Source organism: Engystomops pustulosus, chromosome 5 (assembly GCF_040894005.1).
Source record: "Engystomops pustulosus chromosome 5, aEngPut4.maternal, whole genome shotgun sequence".
Classification (NCBI taxonomy): domain Eukaryota; kingdom Metazoa; phylum Chordata; class Amphibia; order Anura; family Leptodactylidae; genus Engystomops; species Engystomops pustulosus.
The window spans coordinates 50,493,216-50,519,054 of record NC_092415.1 but is presented as its reverse complement, the minus strand read 5'-3'; the positions used below and the strand labels follow the sequence as shown (position 1 = coordinate 50,519,054).

The 25,839-nt window shown below is 39.0% G+C and overlaps 1 protein-coding gene across 9 annotated transcripts in view; it reads right to left on the bottom strand.

The window, feature by feature from the left end:
- ST18 (ST18 C2H2C-type zinc finger transcription factor) overlaps positions 1-25,839 on the bottom strand; it is a 166,288-nt gene that overhangs the window by 33,119 nt on the left and 107,330 nt on the right. For all 9 annotated transcript variants that reach the window (XR_011855708.1, XM_072151929.1, XM_072151931.1 and 6 more), the window contains 3 exons: positions 14,384-14,629; positions 2,474-2,589; positions 55-117 (listed from right to left, as the gene is read on the bottom strand). Coding sequence is in view for 8 of the 9 variants with exons in the window: in XM_072151929.1 (XP_072008030.1) it covers positions 55-117; positions 2,474-2,589; positions 14,384-14,629 (425 nt within the window). In the remaining variant the exon portion in view is untranslated. The remainder of the gene's footprint in view (positions 1-54; positions 118-2,473; positions 2,590-14,383; positions 14,630-25,839) is intronic.

Below are 25,839 nucleotides of genomic sequence, written 5' to 3'. Positions count from 1 at the left end.
GTGGGTCATTAACTTTTTTTCTCTTATTTTCTCTATATAAATTCAAATACAAACCTGCGATGTGAAGCGTAGTTTCCAGTTACATGACCACTACCATCACACCCTGGGGTTGGACAACTTCAAAACAAAATATAAGAAGTAAAATTAGTATACAGAATTGTGAGTGAATACATTAATTGGTAGCTCAACTGATTTCTGCAAATGTATAACCTAGCAATAGGATAGGGGATTAGTGTCTGAACCCTGAGATTCAAAGCATTAGGACCCTATTGTCTACATCTGGACTGTCGAAATGAATGAACACAAGTTATTTTCACACCCACATTCCACTGGTTCCAGAGGTTGGACCTCATTGATCAGGGAATTATCCCCTATCCTAGGAAAATATAGAAGAAAAGTTGTAAGAGGAAAAGCCAAGACTATGAGTATACTATGCAGCGCTGTGTAATCTGTGTGCGCTATATAAATAAAGATTTATTTATATTTACATTATATCTGTATCAATCAGTGGCTGTGATATTGAGGTATAACACAGCACTTCAGTACTTTGCATTGGTTGTGTTAATATTGAATGCAGTGTTACATTGGTGAAGAGTTGAACTGGTCCAATAAAATGTTTTAATCATGTGTATGTTTTATTACATATTTCACCTTTCTTCCACACAATAAGCTGCAAAATGTAAGTTTACAACTACAGGATGCAGCGCTGACTTATGTCCACAAGAGGGCAGTACACATTAAGCATAAATGAGCATTGCCTGCCTAGCGCTGGAGAAAATTTGGCTCCTAAATTCTTCTGTCTTTAAAAGATAATTATTTTTCTTTCTGTAATAACAATGTATATATGACACAGATTAAACCATTTCTAAGTAAATGTTGAAGATTTCCATTACACTACTCAAGATTGTATCGTTTCGTTTTTTCATGGCTTTGCCCTAGGTTACTTGACAATTTTTATACATTTATTTAGGAAAAACGAGAGCAGCATATTTTATTGTAATATTTTACTGCATCAACATTTACAAAATGTGTAAATGGAACCTGGGAAAGGAAAATGCACAAAAAAGACAAGTCTTAAAACAGTTAAAAGGAGGAAACAATAGTTTTTCCATAGGGAGATGTGGATATAAACAGTAATGGTTCTTCTCTTTAGTGGCCAATCATTAATAATTATTCCAAGCAAGCAGCAAAAACTCATCTGGGAAGTCACATGATACTCCAAGAGTGCACCACAAAGATGTGTATTGGGCCCACTTATTTTTAATCTTTCTTATTCATTATATTGTAGCTATAATACAAGCACAAAACAGCATAGTGATATATTGTCCAGCCACAAGGAAAGGTGAGGAAGGAGCAAGTGTGAAAGATCTTGGGTCAGGTGTAACCAGCATCCCATATAAATCAGTTGTAAGCTCTAAAATATGGGTTCAGTTCTGGGTTTCACTTGTAAAAGTATACAGGGAACTAGATTTTAGTAAAAGAATAATGCAAATGATAATAAATTTTGTGATATAATTTATGAAAGGAATATGTTACTGTTTATGTGCCTTCTTTTTCTCAGCTATTTTTCTTTCATTGGTATAAATTAGCTTTCTGTCTTGTTCTCTACTGACAGAGAGATGAAGAAACTTTATAATGTTGTAAAGAGTTAATGATTAGCTTGCTTATCTGTCTGAAATGGGTGGACATACTGCTCGCTGCAGGAGAAAGAAGTAGCCAAAATGGCACAGAGATGTTCAATAGACTTTTAATGGCTTTAGTTAGTGTCCATATGCACCATTTCTGTAGTAGTTCAATTTTTTCCATCTCAAAGAATGGAAGCATGAATTAAAGTGGTGCAAAAGGGGACTAACAGAAGCCATTAAGGGAAGTTTACCACTGGCTATTTTGTAACTGAAACAAGAGCTACTCCAAAGAAGCCGGCGGTGCAACTGCAGCTTGTCCGCATGTGCGAGCCAGTGCGCTCAAGGAGGCAGCAATGTAGAGGCTACTGGCGTGTGGAAAAGCCTTAGTTCTGAGTGTTCAGAGAAGCTAGTACACGCCTCCGTCTCAATTTAACTTGCATACCACAAAGATAGACTTTTAAATAAAATCAGCCAGTGACATGGGCTAGACAAATACCGTTTAGGGATGAGGCTGCCTGGAGGAATCTATCATCGAATCAACTTCTATATGTAGACAATAGAGATCCCATGTGTGAACTGAGCCTTACAATGCCCTGTTTTGTTCTCTGCTGTACTTTATGGGGAAGTTAATGTAATGGTAGTTATACTTATCCTCATGTCCCCAAGTACCAATCTATTAAAATATATAAATAAATTTCCTGTACAGTGAATGTTGAAACTTACAAAAACATCCAACATCCATTTTGCAAGTTATGTTTAGTTCTTTTGTATATACAAAACCTTAGAATGAGAGTTCAGCAATAGAAGATGAAAATAATAAATCTGGAAATTGAACAGAATTTACATACGTAATCAATTCCTTCTTCATGTCTCTTGAATGAAATTTGGATTTAGGACTCGGCATTGAGACATCACCAGAAAATTTGGTTTCATCTGTGTTTTCGGAACAGCTCCCAGGATCCATCTGAAAACAAACCAAATACATCTTGCATAAAGTTTTTTTTTAACGTATAAAATATGTAAATAGGATTCACCATATTGATAAAAACTTTTACAATTTAATTTCTGTGTTTTTAATGGGTCTTTGCACTTTTTTTGTGGCACATTGCACTTGAGTATGCTCTTGGGTGAAACTTTGAATTGTTTAACCTATCACTAAATGTAAAAAACTTTCAAACTTTGACTACATTCATCTTACAGAACATGTACATAACATTAAATTTACTTCTCAGCTATTACAAGTGGTTAAAAATTTAAACTTTCTGTTCATTCAATACCTATGCTTTTGTAACCTGAAATTGTTAAACCCTGCTACAATCCCGAAAAGCAAATATATGATATCTATAACAAACAAAGTTTACTCTGTTTTGGGGCTTTAGGAACACCCGTGTCTATTAAAAATTTACAAGTAATCTCAGACCAGGATATTTTTTTCTACTGCCCTCAAAAATTTCGGAAATTTAGATATTAAAGATACTGTGAAATGAAGCTATTGAAAAATATAACTTTTCCAGAAAAAATAATTTTACAGTTGTTTTGATAAAAATCAATTTTAAAAAGTTATAACTCTTAGAATGTGTCAATGAAAAACTAAAATGATAGATTCACCGTTCATTAGAGAAAATCTACCATCAAAATCAAGCATGATAAACCAGGGGCACTTTAATCATAGGCATTGGGAATTCTAATATCAACTTTCATAATTATGCCAATGTGCCTGAAAGGCTCTGGTGGGTGTTTCCAGAGCCTTTCAGTGCTGTAACATTATAGGCTTTTACATTGCGCAGAGCAGGTCTCCCCTCCTCAAGCAGTTCCTGCTGCTCCTGATAGACTACACATCAAGAGGGAGGAGGGAGAGAGCAAGGGGGTGGTGGTGGTGGGGGGGGGAGACATGTTCTTCTCATTGTAAAAGTCTGTGCATCTGCAGCACTTAGAAGGACTGTTACCAAGCCTGTCCGATAACTCATTTTCTCTAGTTTTTCTGTCCAATCTGCTAAACCCAATCCCTTCTTGTGAAGGAGGATGGAGAAAACCAAAGGATCCTTAGATGCAAGCACTAGTGATTATAAAGAGTTCATTTTCCTTATGTGCCCAGTAAAGGCAGGTTCAACAGTTATTGAAGAGACTATTTTCGTTCCAGAATTTCTTAACTTAAAGTCCTATTATAGGCATCAATTTACATAGAATTTTCTAAGAAGAAAGAAGAGGGAAGGAGTAAGAAGAAGCTGAGACACGGCAGCTAGGCCTCTAACCCGCAGTTCAGCTTGAAATCACTCACAGAACCTGCAGAGGTACGAACAGCTAGAAAATCATGAGATAAAGAATAGCCAGGAGAGTTATTCATTATGGACTACTAATTTATGAAAATTTTGTTGAAAGGTTAGGTCAAAACTCATTTCATGGTCATGGTCATGGTCCCTTGTCTGATGTAATGTCTTTCAGCATCATTGCAGTTTCTCCTGCTCCTGCACAGATTGCAGGAGAAGGTGAAGGTCTACAGATGTCATAGACAACCTGAGACTCATAAAAGTGTTTTAGTACCACTTCTACTCTCTCCTTTCCTCACTACATAGTGCTGAAGTAGCACTAGTGTCTCATGACGCCAGTCAGGAGAAATGATATTCACAGAATACATCATTATTTTCATTTTCTTGAGAGATAACAGAGTTGCAGTTACCACGTGAAAATGTATGATGAGGTTAAAAAAGCTAAGTCTTTTCTAACTGAACCTCTGACCAACAGGTTAAAAAAAAGGGTAAGATTTTTTTAAGGTAGCATACAAAAACTGAATTTATGGCTCTCATATCACTACATTCAAAAATTTGCCAAAATTGTCCGGTTATTAAAATCTTTTCAGGCCTTGTCATTAAGACCTCTTACCAGCTACCAGAAGCAACGCCTACATCCCTATAGTCAATAATCTTAGATTTGTAAACGAGCATCAACTGAAATCTGGACCTGAATTAAAATGGTCATATTATAAAATCTGCAGATTCACAGTTACATTTCAGTTACTACAGATTGTACAATTCTATTAAATATAAAACTAAAAAAAAAACAACCTACATAACAATTGTACGGTTTAAGCAAAAACAAAAATCCATCATTGTTCTAAGATTGAAATCATAAGAAAGACGGGTCTCAGTTTTTTATTGCCCTGGTACATGAGCTTAAAAACAAGTCTTTATCTCCACTCTGACCTTTCTGGTTATTTATCAATAAAAAAGTAAAGTCTGCCATCTGTTGTTTTGTGTGTTGAGTAGGTGTTTTTAATGATTAAAATTAAGACAAAGGTATAGCACATAAATAACTTTTGTACTTAAAAATAAAATGCTAAGCAAATGTTACTTAGGGGAAATCATTGTTCTGCACATTTATCATGGTGTTAATGAGTAGCCAGGACCCAAATTTCATATTTACTGCATAACACTGGATGACATTTGCTATAAAATGAATGTACTGAATTGAATGAATGAACTTTTGATTTCAGATTATGACATAATGGCACGGGCAAAGCAGGATTACCCGCAACTGAAGCAGATGTTTAAATTCGCAAAGACGTTATCAAGTCCCAGCAATATATACACACGTTTTATCAGTTTTACTGCTCTTTAGGCCTGAAAAGCAACATGTTAGAGACTATGGCATTCAATTAGTTCAGTGTGAATAGTGTCTAGTGCAGAGCATACGCGTGCCTCTTTGTTCAACCCGGTACTGGAGCATGCGCTTTAGCGCCATAGATAGCTGGCGGTGCTTGTGTACAGTCATAGTATGAAGACACACTAGGAGGTGGGACTGCAAAGGCGAATGGGGCGTGGAGTAGCCTTTACCAGCCAGGCTACTCCTCTACAGGTAATTTCCATATTACTTTATTAAAATTTTTAAACCATTAAGTTAGGGTTTAGGATTAGGATAAGAAAGATTAGGGCAGAGCTGGGCAAGTGAAATCTACTATCAGATCTACTTTTCATGCTAGATTCCTTACGGTAGGTTTCCTTTAAAGGAACCGGTCATCAGATTCTACCTGTAGCTTATAACCTGCACACAGCAAACATTTCTTCCCTAAAAACCTCTCAAGAAGAAAATTAAGTTTAAAAATCTACCTGGTTGTCAAGGTTCGGGGTCAGTGGACCCTCTGGACCACCGCGATAGATGGTACTAGCCGCCACCTGAGACCGGAATCTAAGTGGCACATGGTCTTCACCAGAGCCTGCCACAAAGCAGATGGTCTTGCTGCGGCGTGGTGCTACCAGGTCGTTCCATAGGTGCGACTAGCCCACGGTGGCAGCCAAGGTCAAGGTACCTATTCAGGAGACAGTCTTGTAGTCAGGCTCAAGCGGGCAGTTGGGGCAGGCAGCAGAGATGCAAGGTCAAAGTCCAAATCTGGTCAGCAACGGGAAATCACGCTGGAACAGGAACAGGCACGGGAACACAGGGATGCAGGGACGCAGGAATACAGGAACACAGGGATTCACAGGGAGCTTTCTCTTCTTACAAAATGGAAAGTGAATGTGGGCTGGGGGCAGGTGCACCACGGAGAAGGGTACGGGTGTGCCCTCGATCTGTGACACTGGTTCATTGCCAAAGATGCAGCCGAGTCAAGAGGGCGCTTCATGGAGTCGTCCAAGTCATGGACAGCTGCACGAATTGGCTACATGTTGGGAAATGTTTCATTCATATCTGTACCATAAGTCATGTTAACAGGTGCAACATCTATATGCAGAAGACCAATATAGTGTATTTTTTAAAATAAATATTAGTTACTTGGTAACATTTTATTTGTGATCCATTTGGTGGGAAGCATCACCAATCTAATGTCTCATGATAAATTAGGTTCACAGCATACACAGCAATGCGTCTGGTTTTTAATAGTCTCTCCCATGAATTTCTATGATGAAATTAAAAGAGAAGAGAAGACTGAACTTCTTGTCTTATTTACTAAATCTTTATAAAATTTACATATGAAAGTCAGAAATAGGACAGTTAATGCTATACTCCTTTTGCACATATAGTTTAGACTAGCATTTTACACCTAAAACTGCCACATATCAGTAATAAATCATGAATTTCACAATTCAATAGAGTTTAAAACTTTAATTTGTGCTTATGTATTTATTGGTCCAATTCATATTAGAAATCTGGCCCAATTTAAGGATACTATAAAGGCACGGTGAACCTATGGCACGGGTGCTATGGCACTCGTTGGGCACATAGACTGTGCTATTTTAAAGTGACAAATGCCTGAGACTACAGGAGGAATGATGAGGTGTGGACAGGTCCTCATGATTCTTCATTCTAGGTACTGGAACCTGGAGAGATGCTACAATGGTAACCTGAATTTCCTCTCCTTCTCTCAACATATTGGTATCCTAAGGATGCGTGTACAATTTAAAGCTGAGGCAGAACACAAAAACATTTGCCTAAATTGTTGTGTTATGGTCAAGTAGTTTATGATAAATAAGTCGGTTTTGATTGTTACTCAGTCTCTAAAAGGTTGACCATTACTTCTACAGGGAATGCAAACTATGCAAAGGTGAAATACTTAACAGTATTACCAAGAAAGGATACATACATAAATATAGAACACAGCATAGGTATGTACAAAGGGAAACTGTACAGAAACATTGAATGAATCAAAGAACACAGCACAGTCTGCATGAATACTGAGAATGTATAGAAAACAGGACAAAGCAAGAATATAAAGACCAGCCGAGAAGTGGTGCTACATAATTAGAGACAGTACTAGGGGTTCAGGAGGGGCACTGACTACTGAGTAACCTACTTAACAATAAGTGGATGGAGAAGGAAGGACATATTCGGGCTCATTTACTAAGGTCCGTCGGACGCATTTTTGTCAGGTTTCCTGGCGATTTCCGTTTTGCACCGAATTTCCCCGGGATTTTGGCACACACGGTCGGATTTTGGCACATCGGCGCCGGCTTGCATGCGACAGAAATTTTGGGGCGGGCCGCCGGACAACCCGACGGATTCAGACAACGTGCGGGATTTAACAATTAGAAATATGTCGCAAGACACACACATACAAGCACTGGGAAGAAGAAGGTGACCTCCAGCAGACCTCGGCGGGGAAGCGACAGATGCAGGATCTCGGGCGCATGATCTTAGTGAATCGCGGCAGACCTGAATCCTCGTCGGACAACGCATCGCAGGATCGCGACAGGACCTGATAAGTAAATCTGCCCCATTGCTTCCAAAATTTTCATACGTGTCCTTGAAAAATTACCATGTATATTGTTTTGTAATTAGGAAAAGTCCTTTAATTTTTTTATTTCTAAAAAGGCAACTAAAAGGGAAATTACTCTATCACATAGATTATGTCTGTCTCATATACAGCTATTTATATAAGAATTAATACTAAGGCCGTATTCACACGAACATATGGCTGGCAGGCATAGATCCACTACAATGGAGAGGAGGAGGGGTGACCCCTCCCTGCTCTATAGTGATGCATGGTGCATATCTTTTCCCCATGTACGGAGCAGCCCACGTGTGAAGCACAGTATCACTCCGTGCGCCCATTGCTGCACTATGGGGGACATATGTACGGCTGCAAGCTTGCAGCTGCATATACGTCCACCAACGGTCATGGGAATGTACCCTAAGTCGGAAATTATGCCATAGTAGCATAAGTCTGCGGCAATTTCTAGGTCAATAATCGAATCCATGGAATGTCCCAGTGACAGGGATGTAATTAATTCATGACTTCATTAAAAAAACATGATACTCATTTTGGTAAATTGGGAAATTTAAAAACAAATTGGCTATCACAATAAACTAATGTGATTTTAATTTAATTTATTGATTGTTGCTCCAAAGGACATTATCATAAACTATTATTATCTTAGCATTTAGTATTTAATAACTTTTGAGACTAATGAAAACAAGCACTGCAGTTGTGTTGGCGGGAGGGATGCTTTGCTCATTGTTCCACATCTACTATATTTTATGGCAACTTGATTGCTAAGGTCTGTGAATAATGCCTCAAGTTGAAAAGTATTATGAAAAAGTGTGCGTATAAAAAATTCTTTGATGACAACCACAAAAACACAAAAATCGAGTGAAATAATAACTCATCATATTGAAAAAACTGATATGTTTGGAGTAATAATAAACTAAATGGCAATGTTATTAGGTTTTGCTATAATGACAACTTCTATAACAATGACATCTAAATTTGCCCCACAATAGTAATAGCCACCGGTATTCCCAATAACAATGATAGACACAAAATAATTTAAATAATTATAATTATGGATTTACCTTTTATTTTAGCGCCAACAAGTTCCATTTGTGCTTCAGCACCATCCTCTGTGTGTAAAGTATGGCTGAGGATGCGCTGATGTGTGAATCACAAGTGTAATTCTGTCTCTACTAGTCTGAACACTACTTTACTTCTTTCCTGGCTGTCTTAATTGATTTCAGACAAAGCAGATCAGTAGGGAAGAAATAACAGTAAAAAAACGACATTTTGCTCTTTGTTGCAAACAGTTAATATGCTTGAGATAGAAAGAATCTTCCACCACTGACATGTTTTGTCTGGATCTCAGAGAATTGGTCAGATCATCTTCTGAAATTAGACTCTGACATCTTATAAAAGGTTTCCCTGCTATTTCCTCCTTGCTTTTTGTAAGTCTTTTAGGAGCTGCTGGCGTTTATCTGTATTCTGTTTTTTTTAATGCCTTGATCTTGTGCTTGTTTTCTGACCATTTGTTCTGCCTATTGATTCTGTACTGCATTGTTCTCTTGATTCTTTATTTGTCAACAACTCTTCTATGTTTGCGCTATCCAGTCTTTGGGGCACATTTACTAAGGGCTGTGTGCCAGTTTTCTCTCAGACTTTGCACGTTATATTGGGTGCAAACTGCTTGCACAGGTAATTAAAAAACGCCTGTGCTACAATTGTGTAGCACACGACCCTTTTGTGGTGCAGCTTCACTAGTCTTCATGTGACACAAATTAGGGGGCGTTCCGGTGCTAAGTTGGATTTATCATGGAAAGTCGGACAGTATTGTGTTGCAAGCCCTTTGTTAAAGGTGCACCAAAAAAAGTTGGTGCTCTCTGTCGGGGCAATGCAGGGGGTGCCAGATGAAGAACAGGCACCAGAAATCATGAATCTGGCATACCCTACACACTTCACAGGTAAAATGCACTTAGTGCAGTTTGCACTGCTCTTAGTAAATGTGCCCAGTGGTTGCCCTTTGCAGAAAAAGGAAGGAAACGTCAACCAGGTTTCACCTACTGCTTAAGGCAGGGTGGGTAATTAGTGAGGGACTAGGGACGAGCAAACCCCTTAAGGTTTGGGTTCAGCCAAGAATCCGAAGACTCAATCATAGTGGTTATACCCGTGATTGGTGCTGGCAGTCTGTCCTTACAGCGCCATAACAATAATACTCTGAGCCTCAAGAGTTTGATGAGTGGGGCAGTTGGTGATAATATGCATATAATAGAAACTTGAGCTAAAGCTAAATTAGCCATAGCAGGTAAATAAAAAGTAGGTAACTTATTTATAGCCTCTATTTGTAATTCTCAGTTTTCCATGAGCTTGTAGTTAAAGACAAATTGATTTAACTCTTTCAGTATATAGCATCAATGAACAGTATAGTTGTGAATAAAGCTGAATAGGATATAAAAAATACTAACGCTGTAGTCCCATTTTGTTGTTTTCACTTAGATGCCCTATATTGTCCTCAACTTACACAGGGTAAGCTGTCGTAGGAAGGAGTTATTTCCAATCCTGACTGTTGTAGCTATGTATTACAGATATAGCTGCCACTTGCAGAAACACATTGTAAAAAATGGATGTACATTTATATCCAAATCCAGGAAGGTGACAGTGACTCATTAGTAATATACTTTTGACTTGTACAAAATTTTCAGAATGTCAGTTCATGTTCTCCAAATATTATTATCTGTCAGTAAACTCCCGCCATTAAAAATATCTAAATATTAATGTATTATTTAAATTTTCCCTGGAAATATTTTCTGCCTTTAAATAGCTCTGGTGCTGGTGACATTTTGTAGGTGTTTGTGTTAATATGCCTGATGGTTAGTCAAAAAAGGGACAGAAAGAGAAGAGAGAGAGGGAGGAATAGTTTAAATTCTATTAATATGCAGATGGAAGTTTACAGCGATTTCAGCAAAGACCAGAACATAGTGGTAAAATGGAGAACAGTTAATGGCATCTGGCACTTTTAACAATTTTTTAAGCCTTGAAATTGTTGGAGAACTGACAGTTTGAACTAAACTAACAGCTCTATTTATTTATCAAGGATTTTGTAGAGATTTTGAGCCATGTCCAAATCCATTCTTTTTTTGTTTTTGTTTGTTAGAGGGCATCTGGACAGGCTATTTCACAGAGACATATAGACAATATTTTCTGTAAATTGCCACCCAAATTAAGCAACTGTTATGTGTATGAACGGGTGCAATGAACAAAAGACCACGTAGAAAATCTCATTGTCTAGAATTTAGGCGAAATAAGAAAAGAACGAAAATATTTATACATTTCATCCGTAATTTCACTAATCTGCAATAGAATTAATTGGCAAAATGAAGTCCTTGGTCATAATGTAAATGCTTTTATTTTTATCCTTATGGTGAGTTCAATATCTTTATTACTTGAAGAATATACCCTGACTTAAGAACACCTGACTTACAGACGACCCCTAGTTACAAACAAAACTCTGGATGTTGGTAATTTACTGTTCTTTAGTCCCAGGCTACAATAAACAGCTATAAAAGTTATCAAAAATGTCTACAATAAAGTTTTATTGTTAATCCTGGTTCTTATGACAACCCAGCATTTTGTCACAGAAAGCAAAACATTTTTGGCTGGGGTTACAATAATAAAATATACAGTTCCAACTGACATACAAATTCGACTTAAGAACAAACCTGTAGAACCAATCTTGTAAGTAACCCAGGCACTGTCTGTACTTTCTTTTCAAAAAACTGTGCATAAATCAATAGTCAAGGGAACGTGTCACCACATTTGCACATATACAGTCAGTGACTGGTTCCTATAGAGCTCTATTCACTGACTGACACCCTTCTCTTAGCTAAAAATTGTTTCACTTACATCCACATAAATCACCTTTTATCTTATATTCCCTGGCATCAAAGAGGGCGTACCCTGCTCATCCGGCCCCATCCATCTAATACTCACCATGCTTTATGCCTCCTTATTGGTCACAGTTCATGTCATGTGACGAGAGTGACATCATTTCAGGTTCTTTAGCCTCTTGACAATAGAAAACTGTACTCATGCATGTATCTGACAAAAGTAAGTCACATCAGCCTCCATGGACTTCTACTCCTCTACATCCTCCATGGAGGCTGCTGTGATTTCACGTAATCACATACATGGTGTACAGTTGGCTATTATTAAAGGCTAAAGGACCTGCCATGATGTCACTCTTGTCACATGTCATGAATGTAACACAAAGCACCGTGTAAAAAATTGACGCAATACTTCCCATCTGTACATAGAGCTTTATATGTCTGTAGCTGAATATTAACAGACAGTCCTTAAGTACAAGGAGGCAGAGCAGGGATTAGAAAAGACACCGAGCTGTCAGTAAGAATAATGGGGCGTGGTTGAGAAAGAAGAGTCACAAACACCAGACATGAGTCAGAAAAGCTAATTTGCATATCAGAAAAAACGTCTGTAATTGCGGTACAGTGCCCCACTGGCAGCTAGTTTTAGGTGACATGGGGAGGACTTGTAACCCTTTATCAGCAGGCATTGTTAGTCCAGGTGGTCAAAATCCAGTGACAGGTCCTCTTTAAACCACTATAAGAAACTTTGTAAAATATCTTATGACGAGTGCTTCCTTGTTTACACACTTACACCCAATTGGAGCCTGGCATTTCTGCTGAATTCCATCTTGCCAGAAAGACAGACAGGTATTAGATTACAAAAATGTCTAGGTAGAATGGAGAAGTGAGCCTCAACAATTTTTTTAGCTCTTTAAAAAGCTACCTTTTCACAGCATAGGAATTAAGCATTTGATTGCTGCAGGTCTGACTATTGGTTGTTCTGCAGATTGCCATTGAGTGGATAAGGGATGTCTTAAATAACAATAATCTATAGAATTCTGGATCTTTAATATTGCAGATTATTTAAGGAATTAACATCATGTTTCTTTAGGATAACCATCAATAACCATCAGGGCAACTTGGACTCCAAGAGAACAATAAATGTTTTGTGCCTCACTGATCAGCTGATGGAAGTACTGCAGTAATGTATTGTGTGGCTGGGTCAGGTAACAGATCTGGTAACAGTCATTACACATTGGCACTAATTTATCAAAAGTGTCATAAGGTAAATCAGTGCAAAAATGGACTAAACACTCTTCTGCCGCACAGGATTTATCATAGTGTCTGATGCTAGCTGAGAATGTCTGGTTGTACTTTTCTCCTCAAGTTATTTGGTTTACTTTACCCCAGAAAACTGCACCAAAATTCTCGGGCAGTAGCATGTTTTTTGGTACATTCACTTTTCCTCACAAAGACACGCCTCTTACAGAGGCCACTCCCAGTTTTCATACATGTCATAAAAGTCTCTAAAAATGTGTTTTTTGAAGCAAATTGAGACAGAATTTGTAAACAGATCGATAAAACTACCATAATGTTGGGAGCTGTGTCTCTTTTAGGATTTCCATGGCCTTTTAATCAACTGATTGCTGGAGATGCTGGGAGATGGACCTATATGCATTTTGCTATTGATATTAAATATCAATGTCCAGTATTACCCTTATACTGTCCATATAGCCATATTGCCATATACTCTCCATATTGCCATATTATTTGCAAAACAGTTTGATGGTTACTATTGTTTAAGGAATAAATGAAAGCACTTTGTATATTATTTCCACATCCCATAATACAGCTCATTTCGATTTCTGCCTATGGAGAATCTTCGGTAATCAATAGGTGTGATATAGATAAACTATTATGATTGAAGATGTGACTGTAACAGACAAATTTAGTCCATCTGGGAATCACAGAATGACCAAACTTCTGGAGAGAGGATTCCAAGCATCATGGTGATATATGATGCAAGGATTCCCTTCATCTACGCAAAATAGCAGATCATGTACCAACTATGTTTGTTTTCGCGTGGCAAATGTTAACTTAGATATTTTATTTCAAAATAACATTGGGTGATACCACTATTTGTACAACTTGGACTATGGTTACATTTCTGCTAAAAAAAGAACCTAAAAAGTTGTATGTTGGTTTCATGTATGGCAATGACATATTCCGGCAAATACTTTCATTTATATCTGTTACAGTATGAATTGTTATCTACAGATTATTTATGAATCATATGGTTCTAATTATCATAGCAAAGTTCTGTCTATAACTGCATTTCCATAATATACCAAATATTGTGTGTACATACACCTAAGACAAGAATGACAAGCATTGTATGAAACTATTTGGCTGTGCTGACCATTGCATGAGACAATATCATCACCCGGTTATGGAATATTATGTTGTATTCACTATGTTCTGCACAGATCTCTTGGCACGGGTACATCACAATACTGAGGAGGAGGGTTTCCTGGACTACACATTGCTGGCACTGAATATAGGACAGTTGCTACATGAAGGTTATTTACTCAGTAAAGGGTTATTTTTATTCCTGTATAATAAGGTTACTTTAAAATGAGTTGATATGTGAGTCACATTCTGTGATGTGATATTGTAGGATAAAGCTGTAGATACTGTACCTCAATGTCCTCTCCATTTTTACCATGGACCTTGCTGTAGTTGATTGGGGCATCCCAGCCCTCTTTTTCACAAAGGGCTTTGTAAAAGGCAGCGTTGACCAAGAGGCTACTTGTTTTAAAAGGAGAAGATGATGGGGTGGATAGGATGGCATTGGAAGAGCCTAATGTACCAGTCTTATCATGGAGTCTATTCTTCTTCATACTCAAGTCCAAAGTTCCATTTTCATCCACTTCAATCTCGGCAGCCTGGGGAAATTGTAAAGATATATTGAAATTGATGAACAGTTTGCGGCTTTGATAGTGTGGCCATGTGGTGCTTTTAAGGGATAAAAGTAAATGCAAGCTTTTATTTAAATAATATCTGATTTAGAAAGCAGCTTTTGATTTACATCACATCAGTTAATGTGTAATTCTTTGCCAGAGTTCTGTGTAACCTCCTAATGCTCGCCATGTTTTGCAGCTTATTGCAAGTAGAATTTAAATAAGACGCTTCCAGAATTTAACCGCAATTTCAGCTGAAATATTCATCACTAAATCTCAGCCAATTTAAAGATAGGGTGAGGGGAAGCTGCTTGACCTTTTTCAATACAATGTAAAATTGTGCAACTAGAACCAAAAATACTGTTAGAATAAAAGTGGGATGACATTGTGGTGTCAAAGTATCATTTAATACAGAAAAACCTATAGCAATTACAAATATTTTTGCAGAAATGTTGTAAAAGTATTTTAGGATATAAGGACTTATAGGGATATTGGTAAGAAAGAGATTTCTAAATTGTTGACATATGAGGGATATTTATCAGAGCTTGTACACAGATTCTTTGTGTACAAGCCCTTTAATAATCTCAATTCCTTGTAACTAAAAATTGTGATTACTTCCCCCTTTATGCCACTTTTACGACAAGGGTGTGAAGGGGGGCCACAAGGTGTCAGAGTCCTCCTGATATATCTGGTGTTCAGGACGGGTTGGTTGGATTCTCTTCTCGTGCATGGGGCAAGGGAATCTATGGCAGTGTGAATGAGCACATAGGAGTAAATGGGGACATGTACCAGCCGCTCAAATAACAGCTAGTACACATCCCTACTGCACGTTATTTGTGTGCATGAACTCTAAGGCTCCTTTCACAGAAACGTATGCTCACCAGCATAAAACCGCACACAGGAGGGAGGAGGGGTGAACGATGCTCGCTCCTCCCCTCTCCATAGAGAGGAGTCCAGCACCACCGTACAAACAGGCAAACATAGAGCAAGCTCTATCTTTTTCCCATCAACATTATGATGCGGTGGCCAATACTTCCATTCATACAGATGGATGTATTGGCCATTGAAATGAATGTTGCTGTATGGTACCTGTATCGAAACAGTACGGTGCGGGTAGCATACGAGCAAAAAATTCTGTTTTTGTGAAAGAGACCTAACACAGTTGTAGTCTCCATGGATTTAGCACCACTGGTATCCCTGGCCAATTTCATTTGTCTAACTCGAGAAAGGTTTTATCTCTTCCATAAAGTGATAATTAGTGTTTCCATATTATTTCATAAAAATCACAAAATAAATAAATACATTAGAAATAAATCTATACTTAAAATAATAGATAAGTAACATACTGTAGGACATGATACTTAATAGCATCTATTTAATATTGTATATAATGAAATGCAATAATCACACTGGTCTACCAGCACAACAATACTTCATGCACATAAATACATACATAAGGTTTGTTACTATAAAAAATTATTTATAGACTGAGATCCTTTAACTTCGCTTGCTGCCCATTTCCCTTCAATAATGTAATCTGATGTGATAGTTCTAAGTCCTGAATTTAACATTGCAGCTTATCTGAGATAATAACTTAGTAACAACATCTTGTGCCATCTGTATAATATCAAATGCATTTTACATTAGTACTAATAACTCTTAGTTACAGAAATGCAAGGTATTAACTATATCTGTACCAAATGACCACGAGTGACATATCTATAGATTAGGCTTTGAGAGATCGCATTAGAAGAAGAGGAAGCTTACATGGCAGTGATCACAAACTTAAAGGACATTAAAGAACAGTATATAAAACATTTGAGAAAGAAATAATGACTTCAATTTAAAAGTTTAAAAGGGTAAATACATTTCAAGAACTTTTCCTCATCCCTAACCATTTCTCTTATAATAACATTAGAAATATATAGACATTCAGTCTAAACCTTCAGCTGAAAAACAAAAAGATGGTTTAAGGGAATTTACCATCAAGAATCCACTTGCTGAAGTAGATCCAGTGGTAGATTCCCCAGGGCATCATCATCCCTACATTGTTTTTTTATGTCCTAGTATGCAGTATGTTTCCTAAAAAATATTCTTTTATTGATGTATGGATTTGTTGCAGAGGCTACTGCAAGCTACAGTAGCTAGAACTATTCCACTCTGCCAGTAGCCCCACAGAGATGCCCAACTGTGAACCTGGCGGACAGCTTCCGGAGAGCTCGGCGCATGCACAGTAGCTCCAGCTCCCCTGCCTGCTTCTGTCTTCTTTCTTCTGGCAGCACCAGTGTGCATGCATGGGTCCATGCCGCTTGATTCACAGTTGGCGTGAACACGTCTCTGCAGGGCTAACTGGGCATGTAATGACCTCATCCCCTAGAGCTCGTAGAGGCTATCACCCACCCTCAGTAGCCTCTGCAACAAATTAGCATATTAATAAAAGAATGTATTTTAGTTAAAGTGCTGCATACTAGGGCATATTAAAAACTCTTTAGGGATGATGCCACCAGGGGGAACCTACCACTGGATCTACTTCAGTATGGCCCCTTTTACACAGGCGTATATGGCGGCCGTATGCTAGCCGTATAAATGCCAGCTAGCACATTATGAGCATTGTGTTTTTTCGCACACTCACGTAAAAATGTGTGACTTTTTCATTTAGCTGCGCAAGATTTTCAGTGTTGTGTCTGCTTTGTCTTTAAATTCCTGATGTGGATGTATGGAAAAAGTCACAATTTTGGTGCAAATCGTGGTATAAAAGTTACAAATAAACACCATGTGCATCATCTATTGTCAATAGTTGATGTAATAATTGTGTTTTCTTTAGAGGTATCATCTTCTATCGTGATCCAGTTTGTGATTGGTACAAAGAAACCCCAATAGAATAAGCACATAGCAGTCTATTTTCAGGCTTAGATGCCATTGAATATGCTCAAATTTGTTAAAATGATCTTGCAGATTCAATTTTAACCCATTGTTTAGATATATCATTATTCCACCAAGCTTTGACTTGGTCCAGTATTGTGGCCAAGTAGTATGCTTTTATGAAGGGACTGCTTAGGGCACCTTTTTCCATGGGTAAGTGTAATATTTTTGCTGCTACCCTAGCTTTTTGGGATTTCCAGATGAACTTCTGCATTGTAGAATGCGCAATAAAGTATTGAGTGGAACTAATATTGGAATGTTTTGAAAAACATACTGTATTTTTGGTAAAAGTATAATTTTGGCGGCGGCTATTCTACCCAGCCAAGATACCGGATAATTAGAAAAGGATTGAATATCCCTTTGTAGTTGTTCTATTAAAGAGGTATAGTTAGTTCATAAAATGTTACTTATTGGATAAGTGAGGGAAATTCCTAAATAGGGAAGTTTCCCACTGACCCATGTAAAAGGAAAGTTAGATTCAAGTATTTCTCCAGCTGATTGAGATATGCCCATAATTAAAATTAAGGATTTGGATTCGTTAACCTTGTTGTAACTAACTGAATTGAATTCTTTAATGATTTTAGATACGTAGGGTAAAGAATTATCCGGCAGATGATCACATTGTTCGCGAATCATTGTAATACATGCACTGTGTTATCTGTTATATGTTGTTATATATTAAAACAATAAAAAGAAAGATACAAAAAAATTATCTTGCTGAAACTGATATCAATAATATTCTAAATAATATATTTGAAAGTCTATGTTCTACTTTGTGAATGGCTTTATGCACTTTACATTTATGTAAATTATATTATATTATTTTATCTCATAGTTTCTGGTGACATAGCAATTATTTTTTGATCTGATTCTCTTTGAGGGATGGCCTATTAAAACAGCTATGATGTGATGCTAAACACATTGGGGGTCATTTACTAAAGGCCCGATTCGCGTTTTCCCGACGTGTTACGCGAATATTTCCGATTTGCGCCGATCGTACCTGAATTGCCCCGGGATTGTGGCGCACGCGATCGGATTGTGGCGCATCGGCGCCGGCATGCGCGCGACGGAAATCGGGGGGCGTGGCCGAACGAAAACCCGACGTATTCGGAAAAACCGCCGCATTTAAAAACCGAAAAAGTGTCGCTTGGGGACCGCTTACCTTCACTTGGTCCGAGGTGGTGAATTCCGGCGCGATGAGATGACTTTCAGCGCAGCAGCGCCACCTGGTGGACGGCGGAAGAACTACATTCATAAATCCCGGCCGGACCCGAATGCAGAGCAGAGAACGCGCCGCTGGATCGCGACTGGACCGGGTAAGTAAATGTGCCCCATTGTGTTTAATTATCACAAAATGTAACTTTTAGTAAATAATTGTATTGTTCCAAACAGAAAAAGCAATAATAACCATAAAATTCACCTAAAACTCCAGACCTCCACAACAGATGGCTTGGATAAAAAGCCATGCAACTGGGATAAAATCCTTTTATGTCACAAAAACTCTCCCATCGAAAAAATACTCTTAAGGCGACAAATGAGCAATATTCCTTTACTCCAAATAACAGATCTGCTTAGCTCAGGGAGCACACTGAGTACTTAACAACTGAGAATAAGTACTAAACGTCTTCCTGCTGTGTCCCATCCATATTGAGCGGATTTACTATTGTTGATATTATGGATTTGCTTTGCAATCAACAACATTTTGTGGCCTAATTTTGACACATGAATTTTTCTACTTTCTTCTTTTCATTTTCCAATTGGTTTTAATTTTTTTTCTGTTTATGATAAATTAAATGACTTTTTGTACTCTGAAATCAATTGCCATATATACTCGAGTATAAGCCTAGTTTTTCAGCACAAAAAATGTGCTGAAAACCCAAACTCGGCTTATACTTGAGTAAAAGAAATATCAAAACTCATCTTTCTGGCTTCCCCCGCTGCTAGCTATATACTGGGGCAGGGGGCTGGCTATATAATGGGGCAGGGGGCTGGCTATATACTGGGGGATATGGGCTTGAAGGCTATATACTGGGGAGCAGATGCTGGCTATATACTATGGGGCAGGGTCTGGCAGGCTAAATACTGGGAGGCTGTAACCAATGCATTTCCCACCCTCGGCTTATACTCGAGTCAATAGGTTTTCCCAGGTTTTGTGGTAAAATTAGGGGCCTCCGCTTATACTTGGGTTGGCTTATACTCGAGTATATACGGTATATTTATTTTTTTATCTTATGTTATACAAGTATTTTTACATTGGATACAAAGAAAGCTGGAAGAAAGATGGATTTTGGCTGCAAATGTTACTGTGTATTTTATCCAGTTTATGTTTAAGTAATATGGCTTCCTCTTTGGGGTCATTTCTCTTAGGCTATATTCACACGACCATATGGGGGACGTATATATGGCCGACGAATGTACGCTGCATATACGTCCCCCATAGACTGCAATGGGCACACTGCGCCGTACAGGAGCGTTACTGTGGCGCACACATGCGACACCAAAATGTCCCGTAGCTAGGAGAAAGATAGGACATGTCCTATCTTTCTACGGAATACGGTGCGCTATATTTCGCCTCTCCAGGGCACCACAGTACGGTGGGCACATCATTGTGTGAATGTAGCCTTTTGTTTTGTATATCTCTTTTATTGGCAAAGTTTTCAGTGTTGTATCTGATATATCTTTAAAATCCAGATGTGGACAAAAAAAACAATGGTACAATTTTGGCACAAATAAACCTGTCCCGAGCAGGTGTAGGCAAAAGTTTAGAAGAGCTGGGGAAGAGTTTGGGACAAAAGACACTCAACTCAAATTTACATTCCAAGTTTCAGGGCCCCACACAGCAGAGTGTGTGTCCCATAGCTAGGATGAAAGCATCCCCCCAGATTTTGCAACCCATGTAAAAAGGACACAATTTTTCCCCTTTGCATTATCCTGTTTCCCCAAACATTTATTTACCTGCGGTGATGTTAGAATCATGTGAGGAAGAGGGAAAAAGGGAAAGAGGTTAAGAGGGGAAGAGGGGGGGGGGGTCTGTGTATGTAGAATAGTTCCCAAAGTGTTCCTTATTTGTGTATAGTAGTGCTATGTGAGTATTCATGTGTAGAGTAATTCCAAGAGTGTTCCTTATATGTGTATAGAAGAGCTGCGTGTGTCTTCATGTTTAGAATAGTTGCCTGTGTGTTCCTTATATGTGTATAGCTGATCTGTGTGTTTAAATGTATGGATGAAGCAGGCTGTGTGTGTAACTGTATGGATGATGCAGAGCTGTGTGTGTATCTGTATGGATGAAGCAGGGCTGGTTGTGTAACTGTATGGATGAAGCAAGGCTGTGTGTGTAAATGTATGGATAAAGCAGAGCTGTGTGTAACTGTATGGATGGTGCAGAGATGTGTGTGAAAATGTATGGATGAAGCAGAGCTGTGTGTGTAACTGTATGGATGAAGCAGAGCTGTGTGTGTAACTGTATGGATGAAGCAGAGCTGTGTGTGCAAATGTATGGATGAAGTAGAGCTGTGTGTAACTGTATGGATGAAGCAGAGCTGTGAGTGTAACTGTATGGATGTAGCAAGGCTGTGTGTTTAATTGTATGGATGAAGCAGAGTTCTATGTGTAAATGGATGGATGAAGCAGAGCTGTGTGTGTGTAAATGTATGGATGTAGCAGATCTCTGTGTGCTGTGCTTTAGTGCGACCAAGAGGGTTTTAATTGGTGTAAAATATATTTTGCATTTTTTGGAAGCCTAAATCTGGGATGCGTCCGATAGTAAGAAGCATCTTATAGTCCGAAAAAACTGTATACTTCCTTGTGGCACTATTCATTATTCCAAATGTAGTAGAATTCAGAAAGAAACACAGGTTTTTAGGGGTTTTGTTTTATGATGGTTACTGTATAGTCTGAATGATACATACCCTGTATTCTTTATACCTAATACACACAGTTTTTGTTATATTTTAATACCTTTAAATTTTGTAATTTTTCATTCTTATGCCCGTTACCCATAGCTGTTATTTTAGCTATTTATATTTTCTGGATTGTAGGAAATTGAGTGATTTGAAATGTTGTACTTGTTCATCTATTTTCTTTTACTTTTTAATTATTACATAATATTTTTAATTTCTATTTTCTTACACTCAATGAAATGTCCATGATAGATGCACAGGAAGTATCACTTCTTTTGTGAATTCATCAGTCTTTGCTATTATTAAAGTCTATTAAAGATTATTATAAAATGACTTTCTTATACACAAACATCAGATTTGTTTGTGTCACTTTATGACTTTCTATTTGCTTTTGCGTTTTTCAAGCATATGACTTCTATTAATCCTTTTTGCTTTGTCTTTGCCCTACACGCTAGGGGCTAGTGGCCTCCCCAATTTTCTGCTAATGCTAATCTGTTTGAGCTATAATATGCTTTATGGGACCGGGGATCTGAAGACCACACAGACGTCTTTATTATGGCATTTTCAGGAAGTCACCATAGACTTCTTTCAATTGTTCCGTTTTTCTTAATAAAAACACTGGACCCACAATACACTATGGCAACAAATAATCCACTTAATGATTCATTTTCTCAGGAGGGATGAGCAGGATGATTTCACTCTTCTGTTATTTACCCAGCAGCGTTTCAAGGGCTATTCCATGATAATCTTCTCACAAGCCTTTCAAAGATTCTGATGCAGTGAATATATACTGATTGTACTGACCTCTAAAATATACTGATATATTTGCTGTCACCAAGCGAGGGAATCGTAGGATTAATTTACTGTAAATATATTATAGTTTGATTTAAAAAGCAGATATCAGTAAGTTTTTATTTACCAAGTTGCCCGAGTTAAGAATAAGTAAAAGGCAGTGTTAATCTTAAAACAGATGTCTCTTACATAGATGATTCTCTGAATCAAACTACTACTTGTACACAGCCGATATCCCATGCCCCACACCCTGTCTGTAACAAGATACTCAACCCTTGTTCCTCCGCAGCGTCTAATGTCTACTTGTAATAGTCAGGCCAATTTACTGTTTGTTCACTGCTAACACCAGATGTCATGTGCAGCTAACTGAATGGCTGAGTGTCATTTAATAGCAGCTCTCACCTAGCCTCCTCCTATAGCAGACAAAGCCGTATATTATACAGTTTATAGAGATGGTGAGATTGCATATGCTGCACTGGGTATAGGATGTGTTTATAAAAGGTGTTAGTTTAGTCATAGCAGCTTTTTACTAAGCCTAACCGGTAAGGGTCATGAGCATTAGAAATATCAAAGGATTTATGAGGTATTGTTGTTTCAAAAACAAAATCCCTCTATAACTTAGTAGTAGAACCTTCTGGACATATAAAGGAGGTCAAGAATGTACATTTACACATCTCAATGGGACTGTTGGATACAGATTAAAGAGATCAGTGGCGTAACTACAGTGGTAGCAGCCATAACAGCCGCTATGGGGCCCGCAGTGTCAGGGGGCCCGATCATCTGGTCTGACACACTACAGTAGAGGATGTACATGTACAGAGGATATTATGCTGAACCCTGTACAGCATTATATGTATATAACAAATATCTGATGTATATATGCTGTATATGTGATGTGTATGTGTCTACACAAGTGTCTGTATAAACTGTATGTATGTGTGTATATATGCTGTATGTTTGTATATGGCACTGTATTTGTGTGTACATTCTCTATATGAGTGTATAAATGTGTAATGGTAACTTGCATGTGTAAATATACAAATATGTATCTTTTTTAAGTGGGAAGGGGGGCCCCTATACAGAAGCCTGCTATGGGGCCATTCCTCTCCTAGTTACCCCACTGAAAGGGATATACCTAATTCGGCAAATTAGTGTTATTGTTTGTATGATGAAAAATAATACAATTTTTCCAATATACTTCCTGTATAAATTCCTCATGGTTTTCTAGATCTCTGCTTGCTGTCCTTCTATAGAAAACTTACCGTATATACTCGTGTATAAGCCGAGTTTTTCAGCACAAAAAATGTGCTGAAAAAACTCTCCTCTGCTTATACACGATTCAAGTAAAAAATAAAAAACTTAATACTCACCCTCCGGTGTCCGGATCGTTGGCGCGGGTCCCGATGTTCAGCGCAGGGCACCCAATCTTCGGCGCGGGTCCCGGCGGCTCCTCTTTCTTCTTCTCTGCTCTCTCGCCGGCAGAGTCGCGCCCATGCGATCTGCGGCGGGCGCACACTATGATGCGGCGGTGTCGCCGCTGATGTCAATGTCATCAGCCGCGACACCACCGCATCATAGTGCGCACCCGCTGCAGATCGCATGGACGCGACTCTGCCGGAGAGAGAACAGAGAAGAAAGAAGCGAGAAGAGGAGCCGCCGGGACCCACGCCAAAGATTGGGAGCCTTGCGCTGAACATCGGGACCCGCGCCAACAATCCGGACACCAGAGGGTGAGTATTACGTTTTTTATTTTTTTTGGCAGGGGGCTGCCTGGCTGTATACTACATTGGGGGGGGGGGGCTGCCTGGCTGTATACTATATTAGGGGGGGCTGCCTGGCTGTATACTACATTGGGGGGGCTGCCTGGCTGTATACTACATTGGGGGGGCTGTCTGGCTGTATACTACATTGTGGGGGGCTGCCTGGCTGTATACTACATTGGGGGGGGGCTGCCTGGCTGTATACTACATTGGGGGGGGGGCTGCCTGGCTGTATACTACATTGGGGGGGCTGCCTGGCTGTATACTAAATTGGGGGGGCTGCCTGGCTGTATACTACATTGGGGGGGCTGCCTGGCTGTATGCTACATGGGGCTGGCTGGCTGTATGCTACATGGGGCTGGCTGGCTGTATACTACACCCTCGGCTTATACTCGAGTCAATAGGTTTTCCCAGTTTTTGGTGGTAAAATTAGGAGTCTCGGCTTATACTCAAGTATATACGGTAATTGCTTACTTTTAGTGGATAGAAATCTGACCATGATCACACAGGTGCACGGCTCCTTAGGATCACATAGAGTAATCAGAGCTGTGGATTATAATGGAACATGGTATGACAGGTGCACAGCTCGTTAGTATCATAGAGAGTAATCAGAGCTGTGTGATATAACGAGCCGCACACCTGTGTGACCATGGTCAGATTTCTGTCCACTGGAAATAAACAATGAAGATTCAATGAGAAGCTTGATGAAATGGGAACACCACTTTAATAATAATAATCTTTTTTTTTATATATCTCCATCATATTCCGTAGCACTTTACAAATCATAGGGAACACATACAAATATAATATTACTTTACAGAGACACTTATATGGAACCATAGGAGTAAGGGCCCTGCTCGCAAGAGCTTACAGTCTATGATGATGAGGGGGGGGGCACAAGGGCTTACAGTCTATGAGGATGAGGGGGGTGACACAAGAGCTTACAGTCTATGAGGATGAGGCGGTGACGCAAGAGCTTACAGTCTAAGAGGATGAGGGGGTGACACAAGAGCTTACAGTCTATGAGGATGAGGGGGTGACACAAGAGCTTACAGACTATGAGGATGAGGGGTGACACAAGAGCTTACAGTCTATGAGGATGAGGAGGTGACACAAGAGATTACAGTCTATGAGGATGAGGGGGACACAAGAGCTTACAGTCTATGAGGATGAGGGGGTGACAAAAGAGCTTACAGTCTATGAAGATGAAGGGGTGACACAAGAGCTTACAGTCTATGAGGATGAGGGGGTGACACAAGAGCTTACAGTCTATAAGGGTAGAGGGGTAACACAAGAGCTTAAAGCCTATGCGGATGAGGGGCTGACACAAAAGCTTACAGCCTATGAGAATGAGGGGGTGACACAAGAGCTTACAGTTTATGAGGATGAGGGGGTGACACAAGAGATTACAGTCTATGAGGATGAGGGGTGACACAAGAGCTTACAGTCTATGAGGATGAGGGGGTGACAAAAGAGCTTACAATCTATGAGGATGAGGGGGTGACACAAGAGCTTACAGTCTATGATAATGAGGGGGTGACATAAGAGCTTACAGTCTCTGAGAATGAGGGGGTGACACAAGAGCTTACAGTCTATGAGGATGAGGGGGTGACGCAAGAGCTTACAGTCTATGAGGATGAGGGGGTGACACAAGAGCTTACAGTCTATGAGGATGATGACGAGACACAAAAGCTTACAGTCTATGAGGATGAGGGGGTGACACAAGAGCTTACAGCCTATGAGAATGAGGGGGTGACACAAGAGCTTACAGTTTATGAGGATGAGGGGGTGACACAAGAGCTTACAGTTTATGAGGATGAGG